This window comes from Corylus avellana, chromosome 7, assembly GCF_965113065.1.
Source record: "Corylus avellana chromosome 7, dhCorAvel1.hap1.2, whole genome shotgun sequence".
Lineage (NCBI taxonomy): Eukaryota > Viridiplantae > Streptophyta > Magnoliopsida > Fagales > Betulaceae > Corylus > Corylus avellana.
The window spans coordinates 18,275,112-18,295,948 of record NC_142496.1 but is presented as its reverse complement, the minus strand read 5'-3'; the positions used below and the strand labels follow the sequence as shown (position 1 = coordinate 18,295,948).

The window sequence follows — 20,837 nt, the reverse complement described above, 5'->3', positions numbered from 1 at the left end:
CCCAAACCTTTCAAGAAGGGTGTGCTTAGTTTTAGAGAGCATTCATATAAATATCTTCTTAGAGGTTTGAAGAGTTGAAGAGCAGATGAACATGGCAGAAGGCCATCCCAGCATTGCCATGAGCAACTAATTATGTAATAGGGTGTTGATGTAACCCTTTCCAAGTAAAAATGGTTTGATTGTATTTCAATTTAGGATTTTTCTATACGCATGATGGTTGTATTACTTAAAGAATTGATTTTAAAGTTTATATTCAATCATTATGAAATTGATCTTAGAAAGTTTTTTATCTTAATGTAACTCAATCATTCGTATTTTCTGTGATTATATGAATGATTGTTATACAATGGTTTTAATTAACACATGATCAAGAGGGTTTGTTAGGCAATGGCTAGGGTAGACAAATCGGTCTACACCCTAGTTTAGTATAATTTAGGTAGACCATTCGTACTAACCAAAGATAAGTTATGTTTATCCCCTATTCTTCCTCTCATCACAATCTACTTTTGCTTTTACTTTTATGAATTTAGTTTATAAACAAAAACAAATCAATCTTCTTTGAATTAAGTTAAAATTAGTCCTAACAAGCTTAATAACAACATCAATGCAGTCCTTAAGGTTCGACACCCTCAATATAGCTCTATTCTACAAGGATTCATGGAAATGTATCGATAAATCAAAATTCTTGATGTAGTTGCATATTGTGATGTCGAATATTTTGGTTATCCAAATTGTTTATTTACGATTGTAGGAGGAACTGTTTTGAGGCAAAATTTCATACAAACACCTATAGCTTCCTCAACTATGGAAACAAAGTGTGTAGCTTGTTGTAAGGCTAGGTGTCAAGATATATGACTGCAAAGTTTGTTTCTTTGGGTTGGTTATTCTAGATGTCATTGTAATGCTATTGGAGATATTTTGTATTAATTCTACAATAGTTTCTTTCTCTTAGAATACTAGGAGCTCCTTGTGATCCAAACATATTAACATAAAATATTTGTTGTTAGAGAGAAAGTTAGCTAAATCTTACATATGTTTTGTACATACTCCAACAAAACATATGTTGGCGGACCCACTAACCAAGGGTTTGCCGCTTATAGTGTTTCAAGTGCATACGACTCATATGGGGTTGTTAGATTCTTTTGTTTTATTGATTTACTGGGAATTATGTGCCTTTGCGTATACGTGAGTATTTTGTGTTGCAATATATTGTTTTGCACAAATTTTTGTTAACTGTGGCATTGGTGTTATGATACAAGACATTGTGTGATAGTCTTGATGATACATTGAGTATTACTCGAAGTGGGCTTCATGTGAATATATAGTGATCATTATTTGTGTTATTTGTGCCTTATACTTGCATTTTATTTGCCTAGATCACATGAGTGTAAGTAATTATTATATGCCATGCATCTTATTGATCTATCTTAAATTGTTACTTGCAAACATATTTGAATCAGGCTGTGCTTTGGAATACTCATTTGTGTTTGTTTTATGGTTAAATGACTCATACTGTCCAAATAAATGAGAGATTGTTGGATTTATACCTTTTAGTTGGACTAGTATAGTCATTTGTTTAGTTTTAGACCCATACTCGGATGGGAAAATTTTTGTGGACACATTAGAAAGTCATTTACTCTCGCCCTATGCATAAGTTCAGTTGTCCCATTAGACTTCATTCAGTCAATATGCAAAAATTATGGTTGAGAGTAATAGTCTCTCACACATAAGCACACAAAACACTGTATTCTTTTGTATCTTAGGACATCTATAGGAGATTCCTATAGTAGATATTGGAAGCTTGTCTCGAAATTAATAGAGGTATGTGATTCTCATATTTGGTTTATACATGCTATGGAAAAGGAATAGATTAATTGTTAAAATATTCCATCAAGTGTTATTTCATTGCCATGTTAGACTGAAAATACATATATATTAACTGCTTTCGTGAACTACTTCTTGGATTCCTGATTCCTCTCGATTTGGGTGGCCAATTAGCTCGATAGCTGGTGGTGGTTGAGATTCTTGACCTAGTGGTTGAGGCATTTGACCCTCTGGATTGAGATCTGTGTATTCTCGAGAAGGCGTTCCTGAATCCCCTAAGACGCCTGTTGAATGGCTTGATGGAGTTGGTGGGCAATTAATGTTTGGTGACGGTTCACTTGCGTCTATACCACGAACAACATTAATGCTACTTCTGTCTTCAAGATCTCTCCTTCTAAAAGTATGAGACCTAAATTTTCTTTCATCAAATATTTTCAATGTATGGCGAATTCTTCTCCCTAATGAGACTTGTGCAGAAAAGCGCCTCAAGATTTCCTGCCACTCTTCATAAAGGAACATGCCCATGGAGACAATGAGGGCCAACGAGGAAGCAACACCGACAATAAGGAATAATCCCCAAAAGCTAGCAAGACTCAGACTATTAGAAGAAACCTGGTTGTTAGAGTCTGGACAATTGGTTTCTATCCCAAGCCATTCATTTTCAATCTTTTTCATTTTCTCTCCTTCGGTCACATTTAAGATTGCCCTTGAAACATCACCAACAAGAGGGGAACCTCTTGGGAAGACCTACAAGTCATAAAAAATAAAAATAAAAATATAAAGAAGAAGAAGAAACTATGTGAGAAACTACATGCATGCATGCATACCTACATAAACACACATGTAAGAAATGAGAGAGCTTACGAAGCCAAAGCCATCAGTTTTGTATATTGATGCAACCATGGTATACTTTGAACAATATTGTCCCAGAAAAAGCTTCATGTAAGGGATTTCATCAAAAGCAGCACTAATTCCGCCATTTGCACTTCCATTGGACAAAAGTTCATCACATTGATTTGTAGAATTATATTGCCGAAGCTTACTTGTGTCGAAGTTCATTTCTTTTAGGATTCCAAAAACAAAAGAACCTTCCTGGTATCCGACAAACTCCCGATTCTTTATAAGCTTGTTGACATCAGTAACGGTTGGTTGCAACTGTTGAACTGTTAAGAGTGAAGTCAAACTCGCAGTGTAGCTTTGAGTGAGTATGAGCACCACAAAAACCCATACAATCACCACAAACCTAGAGCAGTTGCTTAACACTGGCTCCCCTGTAAATTAAACTCAAAAGGGTTTTAGAAAAGAACATAGTTGCATGATCCAAGTATACTTGTCTAGCCATGAAAACAACCGTATGAGCTAGGCACGTGAGAAAGGCCTTAACTTATAGAGCTTTGGCCTCACTATACAATCAACAATTAATCAAGTGAAATAATTCAACAACCAAAAATATCTACAATAATCAATAACAATAATAGATCAACATTAATCTATGAGGTCTGTAGGAGGCCTCTGCTTTTGATGTGCTGGCTTTTGTTATGTCAGCTTCAAATATGAATGTCACATTTGACATCTTTTGTTATGTCAGATTCAGATATGAATGTCGCATTTGACATCTTTTGTTATGTCAGCTTCAGATATGAATGTTGTATGTATGTATCAGTGAGTGGTGAAAGGTATGGCGAGTGAGTGTGTGTGTATGAGCATTTGTGTTGTGTACGTCACAGAGGAAAGAAAGTGTGTGTGTTGTGTGTCAACTTTGAGTGTTGTGTTTGAGATTACTCAAGAGAGAAAGGATTTTGTATTACATCCTAAGAGAGAGAAAATGTGTGCTTGTAATTAAAAAGTTTTTTGTGTTTTTTGTGATACACTTGTATAATCCTAATGTACTGATTACTTTTTTTTGAAAAAAAAAATCTTATTTTATTGTGTTATCCTTTTTGGTCTTTCCGTATTTGATTCAACAATTTGGTATTGAAGCTAGAAAACTATGAACTGGATTGGAAGTTATGTCCGTAAGATTCTTCTTTCGGCTTAGTCTTGGATTGTGGGAGGTAGATGGACGGGACCCATATTGAAGTTCTATTTGTGAGATCGTCTAAGAAGTGCCAGGGATTGTAAAGCTAAGTAGTTAGGGACCATTACAATGCACCATGTGAGGAGATTCTTTTTGTGCATAATCAAAGATTGTGAAGCATGTTAATTTAAGACCAAGTTTACGTGGTAGTGTGTAGGATCACATCAAGTTACTATGAAAAATCTCCAATTTTTTGGTGCAATGGAGAAGCTTAATACTTATAATTATAACATGTCGCAGACATACATGAAGTCATATTTGCAGGGGCAAGATCCTTGGGAGATTAATGGTTGTAATATCACCTTCTACAAAGAATGTCAAAGGTTGGCCAGTTGTTCTCTTGAGTAGATGGAAAATTTATTAGCCAACCAAAAAATTTGGCCAAGCAATGGGTTTGGGTAGCACTAAAGAACAAAGAATACACCTTTTAGTGGTACCAAGATAGGTTGACCTAGAGGATAGAGATGCACCATATTTTAAAAAGAAAAAGACGAGTAAAAGGGCCAGCAAAAGAATTATCAATAAGGGGAAACTCAAAATAATCGGCAAAGAGATTGTCAACATTCAAGGTAAACTAAATGTCTGAATCAAATTATTAATTGCTGTAAATGTGGTCGAATACGACACTATGCATGAGACTATCAACTTAAGAAATATTTCATGAAAGGAAATTTGGTGACATTGAATGGTCACCAAGACATGTACTATAATGAAGCTTAATGGGATTTTCAAGCGTCCTTTGTCATAACGAATTTTGAGGATGAGTTTTCTCATAAGAAGAAGCTGATTTCAACTAGGAAAGTATCAAACAACAATTTATCATCTTTGAAACAGCAAAAAGTACTATTGTAGTAAAGTTGGAGGAAACACCATTGCCGATGACCAAACCCAAAGTAGTCAATTATGAAGAAGACTAGATCATTGCCTTCGAATTGAATTCCAATCACATAAGTAAAAGTAAATTGGGGGAACCAAAAATTATCATGCAATCATGTCCTCAAACCATTGAGGGACATATTTCATTAATTGGTGAAATAGAGCAAAAGTCAAAGATAGGAAGAAGAAATAGCACATGGAAGATTGATGTGCATACAACACTTTATGAGGTACTTTATAATATTAAAGAATAAAAAGAGAAAGACAATATTGAATTTGACAAAAAAAAAAAAAAAAAAAAAACTAAAAGTCCAACATCAAGGAAAGTGATGGAAGAAGAAGTACTTGCATCCAAAATCAAAGGATGTTACACCTATTTCATACCAATGAGTTGATAAAGTGAAGACTTGTCAACATGGATTAGGTAAGAGGTATAAGATGTTGTGAGTGGCTTTGGGATTCTCTCAACAATATGGATTGTATTTTGATAAAATCTTTTAGTCTTGTAGTCAAGAATACTTTAGTTTGTTTTGCTAGTATTGGCAACTAGTAAATTATAGAAGCTATGGAGAATGGATGTGAAGAACGATTTCCTACATAAGTTATTATATCGACGAGTCACTGCACGATGAGGGGGAGTGTTGATTAATGGCAGCTCCACATCTCTCTCTCCAAAATTTTCCCTCAACTTCATCTGTACTCCAACAACCGCATCTCACAGCCCAACACCGTCCTTCCCTTCCAATGAGTTTGCTTTCCTTATCAATATTGCTCTTCTTTCTCCACATCATTCTCCCTTTCCTTTCCTTCACCTCTTGCCACATTCCACTGCCTGTCTTTTTCTCACGTCTCTTCCTAATAGCTCATAGCTAGTTTAGAAAGTCGACCCAAGGAGTAGTTGGAAAGTCCAGAAAAGCATGCTAACATAGACTACTATATAAAGAAGCATGGGCTATGTATATTAGTGTGTGTGTGTGTGAAAAACATAGCTCAAGAAAGAGTGTGATGCCATTAATGCATGAGTGCTGAGAGGTGTGGTAAGTGTGAGAGTACTTTGTGAGTGTTTATGCTATGCGTGTGTTAGAGTACGATAGAAAGAGTCTGTTGTGTGTTGTTTGTGTGTATTGTGTCACAAATCAAGAGAGAAAGGGTGTTGCATGTGTCATAGCCTAAAAGAAAATGTTTTGTAGTGGTAATTGAGAATTTTTTTTTTTTTTTTAATGTTTGGTGTGAATGTGATACACTTGTATGATTCTTGTGTACTATTGAGTTCTTAATAGAAATTTCTTATTTTATCATACATGTTATCCTTTTTGGGCCTCTCCAAGTTTGATTCAACTATTAAACTACTAATTGACTTTTTATCCCCTATATACTCACCTTAGGAATTTATATTAATGACTCCAATATCCTAATTAATCATATTTTATTTACCTATTATTTTCCTTGACTCAATCTAATACCACATAAACAAGTTGGCCATTACAAAACTTTTTTTTTTTTTGAGAGAGATTATAGTAGAGAATGAAAGCAATACTTATATATATATATATATATATATATATATATATATATATATATAAGTAGTGAATTATTCTAGAAGAATGGAAATTTCATTCTTTCTGGTTTCTACAATAAATAGGTGTTAAAGTTGTAATGGGCATACAAGTTTCTGAAACTAGTTATGTATTTGAATTGCTCGAGAGTATTATATAAGAATAAATTAAATACGATAAAGGGAACTTACGATGTGCAAAAACCATGGTGGAGAAGGCATACCATAAGCTTGTCCCAATTTGATGTGAAGGAGGCCCACGAAAATCGTCATTTATTCGGTGCTCAAGAACCCATACCACAAAGCCGATGAAGACAAAGAAACAACCGCTTGTCATCCAAAGGTCCCAAGTTAAAGGCTTCAAGAACACCCATGCATTTTTCGGCCTGCTGTCTTTGATTGGCACGACCATTGATACTCCAGATTCTGTGTATGGCAATGCGAAGTCCACAAAGTTAGACCTATTCGCTATGATTGTTGTATCTCCTACCACAGCATCAAAGTTCTGTAAAAAAAAGTATTTGCTTCCATCATTTATATGAATATAAGTGCCTTGTTAAGATAAAAAGTGCATTTAGGAGGGAAAAGAACAAAGAAAATAATGTTATCTTAGTTGAAAAAAATAGTAAGATCATTTTTACCGACCCCAAGAAATACTTGGTAGACCAAATCGTTATAACTACCGGCGCTTCCACCATCGGGCTTTGCAAAGGGAATGAATTCGTAACTAACACTGTATGGCAATGTTTCCATTACAGCATTGAAGACATCTATGCAGTACCCAGTGACCTTTGTTGTGTTAGTGTTAAGATCAGGCATCACCTTAACAAATTCACTAAAACCATGCTTCACTGGAACTCCTATTCGTAGCTTCTTTCCGTTTGTTGGAATCTCCCAACCTTTGGGGATAGAGCTTGAATCACCCGGCCATATAATAGGCCCTAGATTGTTCTTCGAAGTGGAATATGTGCTTGTGTTCACTGAGTTCAATTTCCTTACCAATCCGTTTTCTGGAGTCCATAATGCAATCTCCCTTTCTCCATTACCATTCACATTAATTACCTCAAACATTTTTGATTGTAGTTGCCCATTAACAAGGCTAAACGCTCCAGCAAGGCCTGTAAATCTTACACCCAATAATGCTTCACGAAGTTTCAGGCCATTTTGAGAGACCTTAATAGTTTCGAGATCAGTTAAGTTACTTGAAACATTTGTCTTTTCAATGCCAATATTTGTGAACCCAACTTTCTCGACTGCCCTAGCTAGTGCGAAAGCAGTATCATAAGCCCATAGGCCGACAACACCAAGTTCAACATTAGTAATGTTTGGATTGTCCTCATGGAATTTCCTTTTCCATTGAATTGTAAAATTTTCAAGCTCTTTCGTTTTTGGAACATAAGTCTTTATACCCAATACCCCTTGCATTGAGTCCATGACTGAAGCATCTATTGAACTAATTGAATTTGCTATCCCATTGGTAATGATCCATACATAACCTTCTCTCATCATTCCAATCTCTTTTGCCTTGATGAAGAGTCGAGAACTAAGATTGCGTGACATGTGCACGATGAAGACTCTTGTTTGCATCGTCATTAACTTGTAAAGTTCTTGACCAATCTGGTCATCCGTGGTTGATAGAGAAATGACACTTCGATAGGGGACACGAGCATCAATCTCTTGCAAGGCATCAATCAAGTAGGGCATTATACCTTCCCCATAAGTATTGTCTACATAGATTGGCACAACTTCTCTCCATCCAAAAGCTTGAATAATTGTGCTTATTGCTTTTACTTGAGATGAGTCATTTTGAGCGATTTGAAAAAAGTATGGACTCCGAAGGGAAATAAGAGAAGGGCTTGTTGCTGAGAATGATATGATGGGCACCTGAGCTTTCTTCCCAAGATTAATGACAAAGTTGGCCTGCATTGAGTTTTGTGGCCCTATGATGGCTTGTGCTTCTACCTTTTTTATCAGGTATAGAGCTGTGTTTCAAAAACATGGAGAAATTTGATTAAATGTCAAATGGAACTCTAAATGATCGGCCATCTAGTAACCATCATTACATCAATGCATAATTGGTGAAGTGCAGTGGTCATGATAAGCAATCAAAAAGATTAGAAATTTAATGTAATGATATGTGATAGAAAACATCAACTCAATCTTTTATTTACTCTTCATCATAACAATCTACCCTCTAATTTAGTTTTTAGGAAATTGAAAGTTTTCATATGTATTCAGTATTCACCTTAAGGTTGGCACTTGTCTCTGAAAAGTTATTTTCATACCCAAAAAAAAAAATGAAGATGTTTTGCTGTTTTTTGAAACCATCACAAATAAATATTTTATTAGAGAAATACTACACACACTCTCACTCTTACACTCTCAAGTGCACACTCCTTGATGTGACAGTGAAAATCAATATTTGATTTTGGATGGATCACTATTGTATTTTCAATCTAATAGTATTTTTTTACTCCCACATCATGGAGTGTACAATTGGGAGCATGTGTGGCCTTTCTATTTTGGTAAAGTTGAGATAAAAGTGATTCTATATTAGTTGTCAAATCTAGGATTAAAGCTAATTATTACACACTTATTGACACCACCTCTAGAAAACTTGTTTGGTTGCTACCACTCTTGCATGACATGGGTATCACTTATGAGTGTTGTGTTCCACATTGAGAAAATATAAAAGAAAAAAGCGCTTAATATACCTAAGTGGACCTTAGCCCATTAACTTAGGCTTTTAAGCTAGACTTGTGTTCAACTATGTATATTAATGTACTCTTGGTAAAAACTCTATAACCGCTTTATCTCCCAACAAATGGTATCAGAACTATGGTTACCTTCCTAGGACGAGTGTCTGAACGCGTCGAGTTTAGAGTTGTGTCTCCATCCACAACTCTTGACATGAGGCACTCTTGGAAATGTAAAAAGACTCACAAGCGAGGGGGAGTTGGGTCAATGTGAAGAAACTCACAAGTGAGAGGGAAATTGTTGTGAGTGTACTTGTATGTGTTGTGTCCCACATTGAGAAAATATAAAAGAAAATAGTGCTTAATATACCTAAGTGGACTTTAGCCTATTAGCTTAGGCTTTTTGGCTGGAGTTATGTTCAACTATATATATATTAATGTACTCTTGGTAAAAACACTATAACTGCTTTATCTCCCAACAAGATCAACTATCATTTCATACGACATCATCCATCCGCAAAATGTGGATATCACTTTTAGATATCCACATCTACATCATATTTTTACTAATGACATCAATGTAGTTATTGCGGTTATTATTTGCTATCCTCATATTAGGTAATGGGTCTTTTGGGCCTGTTTTAGTTTTTTGAGTCTTTATTAAAGCAAATTTCAAACGATTTTGAAAATAATTTGGACAAGTTTTTAGTGTTTTGGGCTTGTTTTAAATACTTTTAAACCTTAATGTTTTGAAAATATAATGTAACACCGAAAATATGTAAAACTAAGAAAAAAAGGGGATGATGGATATGACCTTACAATATTTGTAGAAATCAATGCTCACAATAAACACTCGTATGTTTTTTATCTATAATTTAATGAGCATAAAAGGATAGTAAATGTTGCAATGTGATATGAGAAAATCAGAGATGAGAGGCGAGAGAAAGAAGATGGTGGCTTTTGGCTCTGGAAGCGTCACAGTGAACTGGTGAAGTGAATTATTGAACTATGAAAAGAAAACCTAAAACAATGTAAACATAACTTATACAAAATGACGTTGTTTTAGTGAATTTCTTAATATATAAAAAATATATATTATATATAAAGGGTATACAGATGCATCTGAATACCCTAAAATGTGAATAGTAATTTTTGCTAACTACATCTTTATCTGTATGTGCATGCGGATAGTTACGAATAGCGGATGCAAACAGTTAATATTCCCCCGCATTTAATTCTTTAATAAGCTATATTGTATATTGTATATTTTTCCGTTAGTATATATGCATTATAAATATGCCTTACCACTATATACATTTTGACACAATTAGAAGTACAAAAGCCTTTTTCATAGTTTGGTCTTTTGTCTTTATGTTAACAATAGCCCAGTCAGATGTTGCCAATTGCGTCCACATAATAAAAATTCTAAGGGTATGTTTGGTCCAAGGATTAAACTAATGCAATAAAATAGTTATTTCATATTTTGGTAAGATTTTTAGCCTTGGAATAGCCATTCTTATGAGAATGTTATTGCTTAAATTGAGGAATGACTATTCCTGTAAAAAAAATGAGAGGAATAGTTAATTCCTTTAGAAACGGACTATATTTCCAAGAAGAATAAAATTTTGGGGATCCGACTTCTTAAACAAACAAAGCCTCAATTTTTTTTATAAAAACAATATTGGTATTTTTGTAATTTGGGTTTGTTCCATTGAGAGCATATGCATTAATTGTCACTAAAATGAGAAATAGGAACAACTATTTCATTTCACATTCTCATATTTTTAAGAATAGCTATTTATTTTTCTAATAGAATAGCTATTCCACGTACCAATGCCTCCTAATTAGATCAATTTCAACAAGAATCAAACATTTATAAATTAGCTAGTTATTATAATAATATATAGTAGACCACCTAAGCTCTTTCCCGTTATAAAATGCTAGATAGTATAACTAGGGGTGTACATAGGGCGAATATTAACCGCCCCCAACTGTACGTTATCTGATATCTGCACATGTGGATGCAGATGTGGTTAGCAAAAATCACTATCTGCATCCACATATGCAAATGCAAATAGAACTTAAAAACTGTATCCGCATACCCTATATATATATAATAATTTCACTAAAACGACGTCATTTTAGATTAGATATAGGTTATATTTACATTGTTTTAGGTTTTTTCCTTTCACGGTGATCACTTGGGCAACAAGGAAAAAGTAATGTGAAATCAATATACTTTTTAAAACATGAAAGCTTAAAAAAATTAAAAAAAACCCAAAACACTAAAAATTGGCCCAAATTATTATCAAAATTGTTTAAAATATGCCTTAACTAGGACCCAAAGACTAAAATATGCCCATTAACTAATATATAGATAGCCGATAATAATCGTGTGGATATGGATGTGGATATCTAAAAATAATATCCGCATTTTGTCGATGCGGCTGTGAATATTGCAAATAATTGCATCCGCATATACAATCTTAAGTTTAACCAAAACGAATTGTTAAATCTTGTATATGGTATTGGAGGAAGTGAAGGAAAAAATGAAAACAAGAACTGTCGTTTATTACGTATAATGACCTTAACTCCTGTTCGGAATGATAAATAAAACACAGAGAGAGAGAGAGAGAGAGAGAGAACCTGCAGCAGCTGCTTTCACAACATCGCTTTTGGAGTCCCTGATGTTAAGCCTGAGCCTAGTCTTGTAGTAAGGATGAGAGGAATAGAAGTCAGAAAGAGCCATATTTATGCAACTCCACCCCATCTTTCCATTCCATGTATCCATGTCAAGAACCACACCCACATCAACTGGGACTGTCGTGTTTTGTGCATTGCCCAAAAACATCCTTTCTGAAACAATAATGAACAAGAAAAGAGAAAAACCAAATATGGTACTATTCATCTTCATGATTATGTTTGAATATCTTGGAAGCTTGATTGGCCTTAACTCACAACAACTCCTATATATATATATATATATATATATATATATATATATATTTAGAGAGGTAGGAGTTCAAAAGTAAGAACATGCAGTTAGCGAATAAAATGAAAGCCAGCTAGTACTTATATAATTATTGTCGCTTCATAAAAAAACAAGTACTACTGCATCATTGTCAACGCTATCTACAATGACAAAGGTTGTAGATAAATTTTAAGCGATTACCAAAAATACCAACAACAATATGTACCGTCTACCTCAAAAATAAATAAATAAAATAAAGCGACACTGCTGTCTTTTTCGTCGTGGGCTCAATTAGTCAAGTGTCGTAAGTTGATTCTGAGTTCTGACATCATGACGTTGGGCCGTTGGGGGTTTCAAAATTTTGCATATAAGAAGATTCAAATATTTGGTTTCTTTAGCAAATGGTTTTGTAGTGAGTTTTTTTAATTTAGTAATAAAAATGTATTGATGTGATCATATAAAGGTATTGATTTTTGAAAGAAAAAATGAAAAAAAAAAAAAATAGGGTAAAGTCTATCTACCTCCCTCAAACTACCACCTAATTGACAATGTCTCTCCCAAACTTTCAATTGTAACAATGTCCCCTCCAAACTACCAAAACATTGTCAATATCCCTCCAAGACTAGCAATAAGACAAAAATGCCCCTATAGATTTTTAAATATGACAAAAATACCCCTATAAATTAAAAAAAAATGATTTTTTTTTAAAAAAAAAAACAAAAAATTTTAATTTAAAAATAATATTTTTTAAAAAAACAATTTTTTTAAACAAAAATCTTAATTTTTTTTAAAACGGAAATTTTTATTTAAAAAAAAAAACAATTTTTTTATTTAGTTTTAAAAAACAAAAAATTTCATTTTATTAAACGAAAATTTTATTTTTTTAAAACGTAAATTTTTATTTAAATAAAATTATAAAACAAAAATAAAAATTAAAAAAAAAACGAAATTTTTCAATTTTTATATATAAAAAAAAAAGAATCGAAATTTTTTTTAATTTTTTTCTTATAAAATTGATTTTAAAAAAAAAAAAAAAAAAAAATTGGCCAACGTTTGGATTTTTTTTTTTTTTTGTTAGTTTTAGTTTTTTTCTAGAAGTTTTAGTTTTAGTTTTTTTAAAAAAAAATTTACTAAGGGTAATTTCGTCATTGGGGGGAATATTGACAATTTTTGGTAGTTTGGAGGGACATTGTCAATTCAGTGGTCGTTTGAGGGGGTTATGTAGACTTTTCCCAAAACAATAATAATTTTAAAAATATGAGTATTTTTTTTTATGGACAAGTACTGAAAAATAAGGATAAGCTAAACGGTGCCAGGTATTTCAGTTTAAGAATTAAATGTGATTTTTTCCTTTTATATTTTTATATTTTGATTTTTTGATTTTTCCTTTTTTTATTTCAGGTATTTCAGAGGTTTAGAGTATTCAGACCTAACTATAAAAGATAAAATATAAATGGGTTGTTTTATAAGCCTCTCATTTTTCTTCTCCTTTCTATTCAAAAAAGTCAAAACATTAACAAAAAAACCTCTCATTTTTCTTCATCCTTTACTTAAAAATTTTATAGCGGAAACAATTAATGCATGGTAAATTTTATTTAATATTGCATTATACAATAGTATAATGCATATGCAATTTGAAGAGATTATGCTTACAGCTTGGATACATTCTTCAGATGAGGACTCATGATTATAGAATTATTACTATGTTTGCTAAGCACATGCTAATTAATAAAGAATTATTGTTGTGAACAAGTAATGCCCATTAATAATTTTGTTTAATGTGAGAAAGTCGATTGCTAATAAAGAATATTAAGAAAGATTTGGATTCACTTGAAGATGACCGTCCAACCAAAAACCGGATTATTTTATTACTTTGTTCTCTCTGGCATAAACAACTAGCAAACTCTGAAAGCTTTCCAAAGTCTTCTTTATTCAGATCAACAAAAAGTTGGATTTGTCTTCTACCTCTATGTTTAGAAAATTTGGTCACAATTACATAGGCTTCCTTCACATTCTAACACGTTGCAAAGAGTAATATCCCGATCCTATATATATTGGAAAGCTAGATGAGTAGTCCACATAGAGTGGGTGATCATTGTTTACTTACGTACTAAGTGAAATTAGACTTTATGAATGATTTTAAAGAAATTATAAATTGACTAGATTTTAGAGGTGATAGTACTTGGGAGTCCCCTAATCTCTAAAAGACTAGTTTAATTGTACCAATATTTGACATAAAAAAATGGAAGACAAGCATTACATAAAAAAAATATTCCAATATTTGTCGTTTACCTTGACCAAATCAAACTATATACGTGATTATCGCCGTTTACCTTGGCAGCAAAATCTGAATCATGATATCGTGTGCCACCCTGTATCTGTGGAAAATCAAAATGGAAGTGTCTCATTGTCAATATGCTCGATGGTGACACTCCATGAAATATCTTCTCTTGGCAAGCAACCTATGAAAAAAATATGTATACTTCCGCCAGTGTAATACAGAAGAGTGACTTGAAAGGTTGAATTTGAGAGCTGAGGGACTTGAAAAGTCAATGCCTTGATTGATAAGCTAGGAAGAGAAATATAAAGAACGTTCCTTATTGATATTTGCTTCTTTAAGCTGTGGGGGCTAAAGAAGAAATATAAAAAGAAATATAAAGAGAAATATTTTGTTCCTTATTGATTTTGATATTTTACTACAAGATCAGCTGCTCAAACCTGATTTTGTAGTATACTCCTTTGACTTCTGAAACCTAAGCTTTTACTTTAGCCAGCTTGTTGATGTCCTCTAGATGATCTACACAATAATGCATCTGCTCCTTCAATTAGGGTCTACATCATCAGGACCAAATTTTTGGCATTAAACTAATTTATGATAACAAAATGAACTTCCCATTTTACAGCGTATAAAATATACATTAAAAGCAAAAAAAAAAAAAAAAAAAAAAGAAAACTTAGAAGAAAAGATCTCCCAAACTCCTTGTTAAGGCTATTGGAAACTGCTGTCGCAACTTCACCTCCACCATAATTTCTTTGTAAAATCCTCCTTGACACGCTCAAGGTAGGCATCTGTCGGCCAACAGACTCAACCACAACCACATAGTAAGTTGCAATATTCAAAAGATGAAGTTAGCTCCACTGATATTAATGTGGATGCAACAACTGGGGAAGTGACTTCCGCTTGATTGTTGGCAAATAAATGAAGCTCCTTTCCTTGTTCAATACTTGGGAGTCCCCTAATCTCCAGGAAACTATCTGCTGAGCATTGTGGTGTGTTGCTTGAGAAGGTAGCTTCTCCCATAAACTCCTGGTTCTCAAAGAAACTCAAGTTTGCTGGCAGACTTTAACTAGTCACATCTGTTCTATATAGTGTGCAGATGTATTGGTCTTGTACTTTTATTCTCCATAAACAGATTATCAATCTTTTAGAACAAAAACTTCACAGATTTCTTTGTTTTACTTCTGAGTCTGTCAAATTTGGACTAAAGGTTGGATAGAATTACGTTTGTGTTAGTAAGAGAGAAGGAGGATTGGGGCTCTAGAGGCCAAAGGATTGGAATAAGGCATCCATGTTGAGGCATATTTTGAGTTCGTTTGCTAGGAGTGGTTCATTAGAGGTAGGGGTGTACAAGCAGGCCGATTATTAACCACTAACTACTAATAATGGCTTACAATCGCTAACCACGCATAACCGCTTAGGCCAGTTGTAGTTACTGGCCGATTATAGGAATTTAAGAACCCCATTAATAACCAGGTAACCGGTAACCAGTTTATTATATTACATTATATATATATATACACTTAAGACCTAAAAATGTATAGGGTTTCTTTTCTTATTCTTTTCTTCTACAAGCCTCATCTACTCAGCCTTTGTGATGCCCCAAATTACCATAGAATGATTTATTGGAATGCAACTATTCACTTGAGCGTATAGAACATTTTTACAACCTTCAAAGAAGTTTCTTATCCCCTAATCAAACCTTCATTTGGAAAATAGCCCTAAAAACCCAACCATAACTTTCTGGCCAAACATTCAGTAGGGGACCACCGAGCGTTCGACCACGTCCTTAGTGCGAACATTCGGCAGGAGACCACACTGAACGTCCGTTGACCAAAATTTGACCACTGGGTATTGACCAAACGTTCTATCTACAACCCTAAAACCATTGTTTAATAGTACATCGAACGTTCGGTGACAGTCTGAAAAGCATTTTTAACCTATTGTCCACCTTTGCAGAAGGTAGCACGCATTCCTACCCCTATAAATACCTTCCCTTCGTCCCTAAGGCTCCCCTTACACCTGACATATCAACCCTAGAGTGAGAGTAGATTTTCTTGAGAGGGAAGGAGAAGGTTTTGGGGGTTGTTGCCACCTTCAAGGCAAACAAGGTTTTAAGGGTTGTTGCCACCTTCAAGGTAAACTCTTGTCCATTCACCCAGCATTCATGTTATGTTGTTGTGTTCTTGTTTTTCTTCAAGTTTTAAAGATGCCATGTTATGCTTGTGTACCATTTCTCCTTAGATGAAAAAATGGGTTTTCAAATGTTTTAGAAATACTCATTGTTTTCTTTAGTTTTCATAATATCATGTTTCACTATGTTTGCATGAACTTGCCTAGAGCGTAGGGTGTAGTTTGTAGCATGGTAACTTGAGGGTAGAAACCCAAGCATGCATTTTGGCTTCTGCTCGAACGTTCTTTTACTATTCTGGCCGAACTTTTGCCCCCAAGTTCGAATGTTCGCTCCTTGGACAGAACGTTCGACTAGAGCCCAGAATGTGTAAAAGTAGGGAATCTTTTAGTTAGACGTATTCAATTAGGACCTTATGTGTAGATCCTGTGGTACTGGGTATAACGATAATCATGTTTCGTTATAGCAGAGATTTGGTATGTCGGAGAACTCAAGCGAGCGTACGAGGTAAGTAAATACTTACGACTGTTTTTCTTAAAAACATGACTAAGGACACGTATGATATGAGCATATTTACCTTTTCTGTAACATGTTAATTTTCTTAATAATCGATTAATGAGATGCATCATATGACAAGGTATACCAATACGTGCGGCATAACCACCATGGGCTTTCATGCAGCGTAACTTAGTGGGCTACAACAAATCACAATAATAAGGAGCGGGATAAATACTTCTAGACCTTAAGACTATCAAAGATCAAAGAAATCTTCTCAAAACACTAGATCTGATCTAGGGTTTGAAAGAAAATAAGGAAGAAACTCAACTCTGAGACTTCTTATTGATAAAAACTCACATATAAACCAAATTTACGTTTTTGGAGGCTATAAGCATGTATTTATAGCCTCAAGACTCCTAAACCTAATAAAACTATGAATTAGAATCAAAATTGTAATCCTATGGTTCTCATCCAGATGGGACAAACTCCCGTTCAGACGGACCCTCCTAAAACTAAAAGGAAAGTGCGTAAAACAATGAAAACTGAAAATAACATATAGCCGTTCGAACTGCTTGCGAATGGGCTACGAATGGACATCCTTTTGACCTAGTAAACATCAGAATTAGCAAACTCTCATGAAACATGACTTTGTAGTTCTTTGAGTTAGCTTGCCAACGCCGTAAAGATTTCTCCATTATGAGGTTTGAAACTATAGATATGGAATTTTGAGTATAACTTGTCAGGTGTGAGTTTCTCCCTAATCATCGCTCTTCTTTATGGAATCCTTAGCTTTCCAGTCTACATCATCCTCCTCAGGTTGACGAGAATTCATCTTCGAATTCGCATCCTCAACATTAAAGTTCGTAGGGATTAATGTCCACCCTACATCATTTTCTCCCTATTGGGGAGAATTCATCCTCAAATTCGGCTAGTTCTTACCACGGTCATTCAGGTGCCCTGTCAACTCATTCCATTCGCCCTTCCTCAAAATCAAGACAAGGCAATACCCCACAATAAACGTGATGCTCTTCATCATCGACATACCTTGATGATTGTCATGAAGGCTCCACACACCATGTGGTAATATTTCAGGCTTGTCGTATTTCTCTCGTTCCTTTTCCCTTCCACGTGCCATGAAGATACTCAAGAATGGGTCAGCCGTTATTTCCCTTGTGAATATGTAATTTTGCTCATCCACATAAAACTCATTAGAGTCATGGTGATGAAAATCCGATAATATTTTGTCTACACCAAGGAAATCAACATAACCTACTTTTTCATCACTAAAATTAGGCACTTCACCTGTAAGGTCTTCATCAACCTCTTCATAATCTGTGATAACATCTGTGGGTTCTTCCTCTTCCAATGTGTCATCTTCCTCGGGGTAAAGGCCGCTAGACATGGGAGAAAACCCATCTTCTTCGTACTCTTCTTCTAGGTCTAATGGCAAAGGTCTTTCATTCGGATCTACCTCACTGACATCATCATCATAGGTTGGTGGGAAATCCCAATCCACGAATCCTTGTGAAGGATCTTCAGCATATTCATGCTTGAACTCTTCATTAAGGAACTCAGATTCCTAAAACTCTTCATCCACAGATTCCCTTTCCTCCTCCACCGAATATGGGTTTGGTTGATGAATTTGAGGTCGTGAATAACAATCAAGTTGGCCTGTCGTGGCATCTCCACCTCCATCCGTACTCTCCGTCGTTGATATTGCACCCTATGAACGATAACCACGTTACATTCATCCACAAAGCGTGGAGTTGGGTGACGGTGACGAACTTTAGGACCACCCATGTTGCTCAATCAGGTCGCGATGGTCTCTATCTGTTTCCACAAGATCTCCACCTCATCCTCCATGCATTGCCAACGAATTGCTGATTGATTCATTATCTCTGTCGCCTCCCTAGGCACCTTCTTTTTGTCAGACTTTTCTATCTTTTCTTTTTGGGTATCAAGCTTAACGTCTACGTCCCGTGATATAGCATGGGCTTGTGCCGTTCAAAATTTCTTTTGCACTCTACACCCTGCATACGGATTTACAGGTTCACCCTCCACGATAAATTTGTCTCCCACCCCCGTGTACCATGGTCTTGGTTGACAACGACGAACGCTCGGACCATCCATGTCAGCAAAATGATCGGTAGGGACCTTGTGTTGGGTGCATGCACGCTTCTTCTTCCACTTGGTTAGACCACCAAACCTCTCCTCCATGTGCCGCAAATGAATCGCCGGTTGCTCCTTACAAGCTGCCTCCGTGCGCACGTGCACTTTGTTCATGTCTGCACAATGGTTGCCCTTCCTATTCATGGAAAGTAACTTGGGTTTTGATACCAACTGATGTAGCGTCACTTAGTGGCCTGTAGTGAATAACAACATTAAGGAAAAAGATAAATACTTCTAGACCTTGAGACTATCAAAGATCTAACAAATCTTCTCAAAATGCTAGAGCCAATCTAGGGTTTGAAGGAAAATAAGGTAGAAACTCAACTCTGAGACTTCTTATTGATAAAAACTCACATATAAACCAAATCTACATTTCTAGAGGCTATAAGCATGTATTTTTAGCCCCAAAACTCCAAACCTAGTAAAAATGCGAATTAGAATCGGAATTGTAATCCTACGATGCCCATCCGGACGGGATAAATCCCCGTTCAAATGGACCCTCCTAAAACTGAAAGAAAAGTGCATAAAACAATGAAAAACTGAAAATAACATATTGTTGTGCATACGGCTTGCAAACGGGCTGCGAACGGATGTCCTTTTGGATCTAGTAAACATCGAAATTAACAAACTCTCGTGACACATGACTTTGTAGATCTTTGAGTTAGCTTTCCAACACCATAAAAATTGCTCCAATCCAAGATCTGAAACTCTAGATATGACTTTTTTAGTAGAACTCGTCAAGTGCGAGTTTCTCCCTAATCATCGCTCTTCTTCATGGAAACCTTAGCTTTCCAATCTACATCAAGCTTACTACATATACTTGATTTTATGGTCAAATGTGTGTGGGTGTGTTATATGAGCCTTGGATCCAATGGTTGTTTCTGACCGACGCAGTGGTGACGAAATCATCTAAGACTTTTGACGTGCATAAATAAAAACAAATTTTTTTTAATAACTAAAATGACCCACGACCACTTGTGACCCATTGTGACCAACCGGTGGGTCGAGTGATGGGTCACAAAGGCCACCAGTGACCCACCGACCCTCCAGTGCGTCACTTTGTGACCTATTGTGGGTCACTTGGTGACCCTACGGTGGCTTGTGACCTAGTGATGGGTCATTGTGACCCTAAGTGACCCGCCGGTGGGTCATAGTGGGTCACTTTGTGACTCTCCGGAGGGTCACAAAATCAAAGACAAATTATTTAAAATAAAAAGCATAATTTAACTACTAAAAATTACATTTCTAAACTAAGTAAGAAAAAAAGAAAATCCTGTGAATTTCAGAGATAGCTGATGAGAGAGTTACACATTACTGAGAAGAGAAGAGTAAGAAGATGAAAGTCTAAAATGAACTCTACAATATTCTAAAGATCGAAGTCTAAAATCTAAGTCCTTAGAAAAGAGAAAAAACTAAGAGGTAATACAAATTTCTGACGTGTAAAAGGGAGAGTTTGTACAAAACACCCATGTGGCAGGATTTTTCCTGGCACACTTACTTTCGTCAGAAAATTTAAATTTTGTTGGTATTTTATAAATGTGCCAGCTAAATTAATGTCAGGATTTACAATTCTTTGTAAAGAAGATTTATTTGTAAAAAGATTTATCAACGTTTTATTCCAAACAAATGTTGTATAAAAAGATTTATTTGGAGAGCTACAACTATTTACATACAATACATTTAAAAACTACATTTATAACAATAATAATAATAACATCATATGGCTTTGTCATTGCCATGTTAGACGGAAAATGCAGATATA

The 20,837-nt window shown here is 35.0% G+C and overlaps 1 protein-coding gene across 1 annotated transcript; it reads right to left on the bottom strand.

Moving 5' to 3' along the window:
- Positions 1–1,935: 1,935 nt before the first annotated feature.
- On the bottom strand, positions 1,936–11,942 carry LOC132185169 (glutamate receptor 2.8-like). The gene is made up of 5 exons (XM_088518351.1): positions 11,675–11,942; positions 6,978–8,314; positions 6,525–6,837; positions 2,689–3,095; positions 1,936–2,571 (listed from the first exon to the last, which is right to left on the bottom strand). The coding sequence occupies exons 1-5, from the start codon at positions 11,940–11,942 to the stop codon at positions 1,936–1,938; spliced, it is 2,961 nt and encodes a 986-aa protein (XP_088374477.1).
- Positions 11,943–20,837: the final 8,895 nt, after the last annotated feature.